This window comes from Phasianus colchicus, chromosome 7 (genome assembly GCF_987193195.1).
Source record: "Phasianus colchicus chromosome 7, bPhaCol1.hap1.1, whole genome shotgun sequence".
Taxonomy (NCBI): domain Eukaryota; kingdom Metazoa; phylum Chordata; class Aves; order Galliformes; family Phasianidae; genus Phasianus; species Phasianus colchicus.
Window position 1 is genome coordinate 19,980,144 of NC_143442.1, and position 10,830 is coordinate 19,990,973.

Consider the following 10,830-nt stretch of genomic DNA (forward strand, 5'->3'; position numbering starts at 1 on the left):
TCTACAAGACATTTCAAATGAACCATTTCCAAATTATTTCCCTCAGTAAGGCTGTTACTAAGTGTAGCCTCGGTCCAAGAAATCTTCTGGCTCCAATTCATCAAAGATTTGAATTACATTTTCTTGGTTTTCTAGCCATATTTTTGGTTATGCAGTTGAACGTCTCTCTCTTATTACCCCTGTTATTCTTTTGAAAGTAAGAACCTAAAAATCAATTGGAAAACAGGGAAATATGTCCCTTTTTGTACTTACAAACCTAGCTTTATCTACTGTGTGTTAGAGCAGAATGGTTACAAGCTTATAAGAAAAGCAGCCAGCCACTCCTCTTAGAAATTTCCCAAGGACCTTGATTCTAAAGTCACTGAGCTGCGTGCTTTTTCCTTCCTTTTCTTCCTTTCCTCTCTTTCTTTTTCAGTCTGTTATATCTTTTCTGTTTTTTCTCTTTTTATCCCAGCCTCTCCTCACTCTGTTTCTCTGTCTTTCCCCCACTCTGCTGACTCCTTTACCGTAACACAAAATGAAAGTCTTTCCAAATAAGACACAGGCTTTTGAATGACCAGAGAGCGAACATTCAGTGCTGTTATTTTCTCTTTTGGTCTCTGCACAGTGTGCCTGGAAAGGACCCTGTGGAGGATGGAAGGTTTCGGGGCTGGATTTTAAGGATGGGCGAGCATGTTTCTGCCTGTAAAGCCGTGGCTCATAGCAGGGGAAGGTGGTGTTCATGCTGGGCTTGTACATCCACAGCTGTGTGAAGCAGCCTGATTTGTTCCTGCACAGAGCACTCCTGCGTGTGTGGCTGATCTGGCAACAGGCTGGGTGCTGGCAAGTGCCCACCGCATGCTGGACCCCATATTGACAGGGTCTGTCAGCCTTGTAGATATGGGAGTTCGATTTACAGGATTAATTGAGACAAACTCATGCTTTTCAGATGTGGTACGTGAGGAGCAGAAAACCCTGAAGGTGCAGGAGCCCTGGCATAGGGCAGCAGACAGCTTTGACACTTGGCTTGGCACCAGGCTCATGTCAGGCGATCCACTGAAATAGCTGTGTGCTATTGATTTTTGTCAACATGTTGGTCTTTACTTGGCTGAGGTGTTTTGTCCTTAAGCACTTTGTCTCTAACCTCAGCTTAGGTCTGCAACAGAGAACTCAGGTAGCACAAAATCAGGAAATCCTGTTAAAAAGTCAGGCAAAACAGTGCAGGCAGTAACAGGAGCACAGGTTGAGAGGTGAGGAGGAGTCAAAGCCGACTTCCTGCACTGTTGCAGCTCAGTCACACAGCATAAACCGTCCTTAGCCAACAGCCTGTGCCATGTCGTGCTGCACCCACCGGAGAAGAGGCAGCCCACAGCCCAAAGCAACAGGATAGAAAAAGGCCATGTGAAGTGATACAGTCTGTGATTAGGCGATGGAGGCACGGAGTGACTTTGTACCTTTTGTGGGTCATTCAGGAAAATGAAGCCAGGACTGGAAGCTGAGCTCAGTGCATGTGAGCCTTAGGCCAGTGCCCCGAGTGCCAGGCTATGGCAGTGCTAAAACCAACTCCCATGTCCACTCTCCTCATAAAACTCATGAGCTTTCAATGGGCACAGATGGACACACAGGGCCACGTGCTTTCGTAAGCGTCATTTGTTGCCGCGATTTGGAAATCATTATACTCAGGTTTTCTTTTATCTTGGAATTGCCAATTCAATGCCTGTTGGAAAGCTTTGAGACTTCTGAGGGCTGAGCTCCTGCATTACATTTATGAGAGATGCACGTGTGATCACTAGCAGATAATCGTATGTATGGATGGGTATTTCTTAGGCTGCTGTACATTTGTGTGCAAATAACTGCTTATGCCAGCACTTGGCCCTGAGCGGCCATCTGGGTCCCCATTGAAGGTTTTTGCATTTTTTGAGTAGCCTTGAGGAGATGACTGCCTCCTGCGAATGCCAAGATGGCGGCTGCATGGCCAGCAGCACATGGGGACGCTCCTGATCCTCAGGCACACCTGGAAGGGCTCCTCTGCCACGGGCAGTCCCTGTCTAGGCTGCACAGAGATAGAGATGCCCTGCTTGGTGCCACCTGACTTGTCCTTCAGGGAACAGACTTCTGGAGGAGCTGGACAGCATCAAATCCCAAAATCACCTGCTGTGGTCTGCAGCAAATCTGCTGTCTCCTGCAGGAGCCTCCCTGGCCATTGGCCAGTGCTCAGCCCACCCGATAGTCCTGCAGAGCCACCAGCCTCTTGCAGGCTTATGCCCACACGAAGTGCTGGATTTGGTGCTATGTTCAGCCCATGGGATTATTTAAAGATACCTTTCACTGCTTCAGTTGTTAGACTTGCTGTTTCAAAGCTGAGCTCCCGTAAAATTACCAGTGCTAGTGGAGGTGAGAGGAGCTGAGGATGGTCAATGCCTCACTGGGCACTCAGGATCTGAAGGAACTGAGCTGCACTAATCAGCTTATCCTCCTGCCCATTATTAGAGCGACTGTCCTAAAAGTGTTGCACGCACCCTCTGGTCCTTCATTCCCAGGTTCATCAGGAAGATGTCCCGAGGGCCAGCTCTGCCCGTGGCTCCAGACAATGGCTTCCATGGGCTGTGCCTCACCACCACTGCTCATATGGGCAGGCTGTGCTGCTGGGTGAGGTGCTGCTGGGTGAAGTGCTGCCATCCTGGGGCCCTGCAGGGGACCACTGAGGACAGTCAGACCTGTCAAGGTGTCTGATGTCTCTCAGAGGGACCTGAGCGAGAAGTGAGCCAGAGAACCTGAGGGTTTTCCATTAACAACACTCATTGCAAAATATGCATATACTAAAACATGTATATGCTCCTTGCCTTCGTCATTGTTGCTGGTTTTATTTTTTTCCACTTACAGTGAGAACTAGGCTGGGTTTGGTTAGTCTTTGTTTTTTTATATTTTGAATTTTATTTTTTGTATTCTAACAATCCAGCATTCTTTTTTTTATTATTATTCATAGGACTGTAAATGGAAAATGTACATGGAGATGGACGGGGATGAAATTGCAATAACCTACATAAAAGATGTGACATTCAACACTAACCTACCTGATGTAGAGATTTTAAAGATGACAAAGGTATTTACAGCCTTAAAGCTTTCACGAATTCACAGATCTCAAACAAAGACATTAAAATACCACAGCAGTCGACTTTTGTGCTTGCAGAAGCTCAGTCTCTTGACAGCTTTTAAATAAAATGCACATTTTAAACAGATGTGTATCATAATAAGAGTTAGCTATTTTGGTTCTCTTTTAAGCTGACAATAATGTTAACAATAGAAAAACAAGAGAAGGAACTAATTTATGTTTTCTTGTTTTAATTCCACGTCATAGCATCTGAATTTATTTCTCCTTTTAAAGATGAGAATGTTAAAAACTTATGTTCCTTTTCAGGAGGAGAAAATTGATTTAAATGTTCCAATTTGAAACTTCACGTGATTTGTCTGGGTTTTTTTCTCTCTCTCTCTCTTTTTTTTCTTTCTTCTTTTTTGCATAGTTTTAGAACTTTTACATGCTTTTAAAACTCCCTCTTTCATGCAACGATGGGTTCCAAAGACTGAAACCCGTTAACATGTTGATCATGGGCATACAGCCTTGCACATCTGCAGTTCAGTGCCACTGGGCATTTACCCTATTTGAGTAAACCTGCCTGTAAGTATTTACCAGCCGACATTTAGACCATAAGAAACAGAAGATTTGTTAAAGCACAGAATGCACTGAACATTCTGTTTGCTGTTATTTTAATTGATTGTTTTTATTAATAAGCTCTACTTAATAGTAGCTAACATCATAAATGAAAAAATATACATCTTCATTACCATTACATTCTCTAATGTGCACTGATTTAAATTTAAAAAAAAAAAAAGCCTCATGAATGCCTTTAACTGTATTTTTTTGCAAAATTATGGCTGTTTTTTTTTTGCTGAAGGATAAACTGAAAATCATACTTTCAACAGAATTTTAGAGAAAATATGTCTTTGACAGAAAGTATTCTTGTATTTAATGTCATCGTCACGCTAAGACTATTGTTATAGCTAGGGATTTCTTCACTGTTGTAATTTTATTTTTGTTATTATGTCATTGCAAAATAGCTTTCTGTTTCATTTCCAGAAATTCCATCTTGGACATTTCCATATTTTTCATTAAAAAAAAAAAAAAGAAAAAGAAAAAAAAGAAGAAAAGGCTTAAAGTTAAATGTAGTAGTCTTCAGATACAGTAGGATTAGCACATACTTTAGGATCTGTATTATCTATCAGGGACTGTCTCCAGGAATATTTATTGCATGTGTGTAAAACTGAAGGGCGATGCCCCCAGGAAAATATTCCATATACATTTGTCCCATAACATTTTTAGATGTTAGCAATATGGAAAAGGATGAGAAAAGGCAAAAGTTAAAAGTACTTTGAGGGTGTTTCAGAGACAAGTCAGGAGATGAAGAGCACCTTATAAACCACCACCATGTTCTTTTCAGCCACCATTTGTCATGGAGAAGTGGATCGTGGGGATCGAAGAACACCAGTCTGTAGAATGTATTGTTACATATGAGGTAAGTTCTAAGAAACAACAACATGTTTATCTAAGATAACCTGTATGGGAGATGTGGCAATAGCATCCCACAGCTCCGCTGTATCCTGTAATCAAGTCTCAGCACCCTGTAATTAATTGTAAAATCTAAAGTTTGGAGCAAAAGCTGAATGAGATCTACAAAGATTGTGTCCTCAGGCAGCTGCCTGGGACAGCTCTTTTTCTCAAGGATGAAAATTCTTTTTACTTGAAGTGTAATGGCCAGTGTGCTCATGTCATTTGGAGGCTGTGGTTTTTTCACCTTTTCAGTGAAGTGCTAATTAGGAGAGCTGAGGAGCAACAGGAGAAGAAAGAGAATGATAAGTCAAAAGTAAAAGAGGAAAACAAAATATCAAAGACAATTTAGCCATGTAAAATGACAGAAATTAGCCTTTGTAAAAAGAGCTTGCAGTTGCTTACAGAAGTGATTTTATGAAGACCAATGCTGTGCTTCACAGTGAGGCTAATAATTAAGATTCCAGCTCTGTCCTGAGCAAGGATTTGAGGACTGATGAAGTGATGAGGAAATCTTGCACCTTTTCTGTTTGTCTCAGAAGTGAAGAACAACAGTTTTCTGTTGCTCTAAGTTTCTTTCAGCCTTTCAGAATTGCAGGCAGCATGTCTCCTGTAACTGAAGAGCAAACAAGCAAATGTGGAGTGTTCCCCTGCAAAAATACCTACTTAGTCCTACCTCTTTTAGCAGAAGGTGCTGCCTATTTGGTGTTCACATTATATGACAAGTAAAATACTCTTTGTATTTGTAGAGGAAGGCTTTCAGATCTTTCCTCCACATGGTACATGAATTGGAACACTTACTCACTGCCACATTTTTAGCATAATCATAAAATACCATCCAAAATTATCTACTCTAAAAATACACGAGAACTGGCTAAGTGGTTTTGCAAAACAAACTCTATTCAGAGTGCTGCTGCCACCCAGGCACTAGTGGAAGTTCCCGGGCAGGAGAGCTTAGTGGGTTGTGTGTTGCTATGTCCTCACATGCCTTGTGTCCTTATGTGTGTTGTGTCCTTCCTGAGCAGAGCGACGTTCGAGCTCCCAAATCCACCAGGCACGTCCAAGCTATCTGCTGGAGCAAGGTGAAAGCACAGGATGAGGTCAAGGCGGTGCAGCTTATGATACAGACCTCACTCCCCAACTCAGAGGGGCATTCACGGAGCAGGTCTGACTCAAGTAAGTCGCTACGTGTGAACTGCCTACCTCTATTGCTGGCGTGGGCAAAGTGTTTATGTGGAGAACAGCAAAAAGACAGTGCTATTATTCTCGTCCAACAGCAGAGCACCGTCTTTCAGCTTCAGTTGGCACTGTGGTCCCTGTGACATCTTCATGGTCACATGCAGGAGCACCCTGGCATGTATGACCTAGCTTAACGGCTAAAAGTTAGGTAGTGACACATTTTATATCACAGTGTGATTTAAGGAAGAGTGATCTGTATGCTTCTATAGAAAGTATGCTGCAAACAGTCCATGGCAATTAGCTACAAATCTGTGGTATACTGTAAATCACTTGCAGTAGCTTATCAGTAGCTCAGATCCTTCTGCTCCAAACCCCCCAGTGCTTCACATCTTCCAGTACTGAGCAGAACCACAAAGCTGCACCAGCGCAGGGCTGACCCTGTGAGTCTGAGTCCACCAGCAAGGCGGGACTTGTCAGCAAGGATGTGGTCGTATGGCAGTGCATCTAATCAGCTTTGGGACTGGACTGAGAGCACAGGCGGGATACTGTAATTATCTGTGTAACATATCTGTGCCATAGAGGAAGATGTGTTTCTCAACCACGATTTCAGGAAGGCATCTGCTGAGAAAGAAGACAATCTCTCACATCTCTTCCCTCCATCTGTTGGGAAATACGGTTTTCTACAGTCTTTTTGGGAAGCCAGTGCTTTCAGTAGGTTTTTATGCTTTCTCTCCTTGCAATCCAAACTCACTAAAAGTGCTGTGGTCAGCTCTTTCCTCCTGCTGCTGGCTACCCAGCATGCATACAGCTTTGCACAAATGTCTCAGATACGAGCAGACCCAAAACGCGTTCTTGATGGCTGTAAAGAGGAGTGGAAATCTTCCCATTGAATTCTTCTTCCACAGCTCTGCCTGCCCATTCTGGTCTGCCCTGACTCCAGTTCTGGCTCCTCCTGGAACAGGGCTTTGGAAAAGGTTCTTTGCATCTTAAAGAAGTTACTCTTTTTGTACAGGTGTTTGTTAGCCAAAGTGGGATTTTTTTTGGTTTTTTTTCTGATTCAGTTCACAGTAGCGCTGTAGAAATACGTGGGTTGGAAAAAGATAACAGTCAGTGGAATTTCCTCAATTGTGTGGCACTACTGCTGCATCTGGAGCAGTGGCCTTGTGAATTGAGCACTGGTGGTTTAACAGACACGTTTAAAATGGGTGCTCATATTCCTAAGTAACCTATCAATTTGCAGAACAACTGTGTTTTATAATGCATGTGGGACGCAGCATGTCCTGAAAGACATGTATTCACTGCAGATCAGCTCTGGTGATCCAGGTCTTGGGCTGATGAGCCATACAGCCATACCCAAGTGTGGTGTTGTATCTTCACAGGTTGGCTCTGCTGCAGTAAGCCAAGCTGCTTTCATTTTTTTGTGGCAAGCGGTGGGAGAGCTTGTCTGTCCCTCTGGCACATGGAGGAGTTGCACGAAGCCACTAATGTATTGTCTGCACCCAAGTGAATAGGCACAGTTCAGAGGAAATGGGTTACCAGCCAGCGTGAAAGCTGCGCCTCAGCTCTAGCAAATCTCCCGGCCTGTCTTCTTTACCAGATCACCTACCCCAGGTTTAAAACAACACCAAATCCAAGCACAAAGGTAAGGGTAATAATACCTGTGTAAGAGGCTAAAGTAACTGGCAGTGAAGGCGCTGCCCATGCAGGTTATTGCGTGGAGCATTTAATTCAGCATGCAGAACTGGTGGCTCAGAGACCTTATGAGGGAGAAGACCCCTGCCTACGAGAGGACTGGGCCTAGGGCCCGTCCCACAGGTGGTGCTGGGTGATCCTCATTGGGCAGCTGCTCTCTAGGCTGGGCACTGGAGTGAGCTGGTCCCACAGGGTGTGTGGTTGCCACCTGAGATCTGGTGGCACACAAGGACCCAAATTCAAGTCCTGAGCCAGCTGCTTCCAGATTTATGAAGTCTGTGTTTTACATCCAGAGTCTTTGTAGGAAGAAATGGGGAAATGGTAAAGGAGGCTGTCTAGAAAATACATTTGAATCAGCATGCACATTTCTTCTGAAACAATGAATTTCAAGGAGGTTAGGAAACAGAGAAGTTGATTCCCACCTTTTTGTGAAAGGAGGTTCATCTCAGTGCAGCCAGAGCTCTCTGCTGTGGCAGCATCAGACCTGCACTTTGACAGGAAAGACGATTTCCTTTTGACATATTTGACATTAAGTTGAAGTGATTGAAATCTCCTGGGACTCCAGCAAAGTCTGGGGGAAGGAGGAATGGAAGAGATCATCCATTATGTCCTAACAAGGAGCAATCCTAGCAAGGACAAAGCCACTACCAGCTCCCACAGAACTCTGCAGGCAGATGCAGCATTGCCATGGGAGAGAGGGGCTTGCAGCAGAGGATCTCTCCTCTGGAGACCTTCAAAAGGTGAGAGAGGAACTGGGGTTTTCTGCTGCAGATAATAAAATCTTGCTTGTGTTTATCCTGCTGCAAACTGCTAGGGCCACACTTTTCTGTTAGAGTGACATAACCATTTTTTAAGGAAAATCATTCAGATTTCTCTAGCGCAAAATTACATAAGCTACGTTTTATGCCTGAAGCTGGATGGAGGCTGTGGGGTGCAGCTGGGTCTTAGTATCATGACTGTGTGAAATGGACTGACTTCTGAATTTGTAGTGATAATAAGAAACAAAGTGGCTCTGACTGTTGTGGTGAGAAAACTGAAAGAGAGAGGGTGAGTCTGGCTGCTGCAGCAGGGTTTGCACCACCTCCACCACTGTGAAGGGCATGGCCAGTGCTGGCTGGGAGCAACACAGGGTGCAGCTGTGGTGCTGGCACCGGAAGGTGCCCATGTTGTGCCTGCTCTGGAGGTCTGCAGGCTCTTTCGTTGTGGAAGCTGAGGAGGAATCTGCTGAGACTCTGGGGAAAGTTGTTGCTGAGTTTACCATCTTTGGGAGAAGGGGCAGCAACTCAGAAAGAGTACAGGGATGTTGCTAGGGTATAATTTTAATCAGGGGAAACCTTATCACTCTCTATAATGACCTGAAAAGAGGTTGTAGCGGGGTGGGGGTTGGCCTCTTCTCCCAGCTAACAGTGAGAGGAGGAGAGGGAATGGCCTTAAGTTGTGCCAGGGGAGTTTCAGGTTTGAAACTAGGAAAAATTTCTTCTCATAAGGAGTGGTGAGGTATTGGAACAGGCTGTCCAGGCAAGCGGTGGATTCACCTTCTCTGGAGGTGTTCAAAAAGAGTAGATGGGGCACTTGGGAATGTGGTTGAGTGGGCATGGTGGTGATGGGTTGATGGTTGGACTAGATGACCTCAGTGGTCTTTTTCAACCGTTATGATTCTATGATTCTGCAATCTGTAGAGGCTTATCAGAGAGAGAAAACCTAACTCACCCCGTATCTGAACCAGAATGTATTTTCCCAGCAATTCACACAGCGCTCACCTTGTTTCATTTCCCTGCCAGGCATCGACAGCCAGTGGATGCAGACGCTGCGCATGCACCAGATAGCCAAAGCCATTTCCCTGCAGCACGGCCACCCGCACAGCCCCACCACCATCTCGCACTACCTGCCCTACCTGCAGAGCCAGGACTCCTACGCCGCTGCCGTGAGGCGGACGCGCGGGCCCGTCAGTTACCACTACACCTCCATCAGCCACTCCAGGAACTCTTCTCCGCTCTCGCACAGTTTGGTGAGAAACCTCTCGAACCTACACCTCAACTCAAAGGGCAGCAGCACTTCCAGCACGGCATCGGACACCGCTTCAGAGAGGGACAGGTCCACGGGCAAGGCCAGGAACGCCTCGCACAGCGGCAACTCCCGCAGCTCCTCTGATGGGCGGCGCAGCGGGACGAGCTCCCCGGTGCCCCCCAGGTCCTCGGGCAGGACGGGCAGGACTGCCTCCATGCCCCCGGCCCACGAGCAACGCAGGTACCCCCGCAACTCCCCCCAGCCCAAGGCCATCCCAGGCATGCCACCGCAGGGGGAGAGCGAGCCCAGAAGAAGCGAAGGGGAGGGCAGGGTGAGTGAGGGGGGCTGGATAAAGGTGCAGCACGTGAAGAAGCCCCACAGACAGAGCACCGGCAAGCAGGGTAAGGAAAGGCCCAAGGGCAGCTGGCGGGGCCGGAGGACGTTCTAACGGGGGAACAGCCGTGAGCTGCGATGGAGCCAGCTTTCCTCTTATTCCACTGAATATTCTACTGGGAGATGACACGTGCTTCTGCTCGACGTGCTCCAGCTCTCGGCGCACTGCACTGAAGCCATGACACTACCTCGCTGGGCTGGCTGCACCGCTCTGCATGCCGCTGGCTGGTGGGCAGCTGGAAGGAGCCTGCCCTCAGCAACGAGACCTCTTCCCTCCCAGTACTGATGGATTTAATATGGTTGCCTCCCCTCCCTTTGGCTGCTCGTGTTCTTAGCTGACTGGATGTGCACTAATTTGCTTAATATTTCAAAAATAAAATCAGTAATACACAGCTATGTGCTGTAACAAAAACCTCTCCGTTTCATCTACAGAGGAGTTGTGCTGCTAACTCTCCCGTCACGTCTGGCTCTGAGCACTGTTTCTATACACTTTATTCACTCTCCTGCCAAGGCTGTAGGAAAAGGTAATATTTTGGTCAGACCATCACAATCTCAAAAAGCAGGAGCACACACGGGTTTTTCTTCAGGCCCACTCTGGTAACTTCACTTCTCCACTTCCAGCCATCCATCCCCTATCAGGAATTTCTCACCTCTCTCTTTGTTAAAACCCAGACACCGGGTATCTGACACTGCAGAGCAGATGCTGCGACACATACAGTTGTCGTAATCAGAAGGATAAAAAAAAATAGGCTTTATGCTTTTAGAAAAAAAGAAAAAGAGAGGGAGAACAAGGCATTGCCTTTATAATGGATAGATCCATCCCCTCTGAGGTCTGTGATAATGTTTATCCCTGGGCAGCAGGCATTTTTTAATTGAATTTTTAAATGTGGCCAGGCTGTGCTGCCTTTGTCTTTCAGTCTTCAGGCAGTAAAGACAAGGTCAGCAAAGTTTGTGATTAATGTGGTCTATAGCTCCAC

The 10,830-nt window shown here is 45.9% G+C and overlaps 1 protein-coding gene across 3 annotated transcripts in view; it reads left to right on the forward strand.

The window, feature by feature from the left end:
• MAP3K20 (mitogen-activated protein kinase kinase kinase 20) overlaps nt 1-10,558 on the forward strand; it is an 86,081-nt gene extending 75,523 nt beyond the window's left edge. Inside the window, exons 17-20 of one of the 3 annotated variants that reach the window (XM_031599457.2) lie at nt 2,966-3,082; nt 4,476-4,550; nt 5,608-5,758; nt 9,235-10,552. In XM_031599457.2, coding sequence (XP_031455317.2) covers nt 2,966-3,082; nt 4,476-4,550; nt 5,608-5,758; nt 9,235-9,908 — 1,017 coding nt within the window. In that variant the 3' untranslated portion in view covers nt 9,909-10,552. Of the gene's footprint in view, nt 1-2,965; nt 3,083-4,475; nt 4,551-5,607; nt 5,759-9,234 lie in introns of all 3 variants that reach the window. The other 2 variants (XM_090144039.1, XM_090144038.1) reach the window with 2 other exon arrangements.
• The last annotated feature ends 272 nt before the right edge of the window (nt 10,559-10,830 follow it).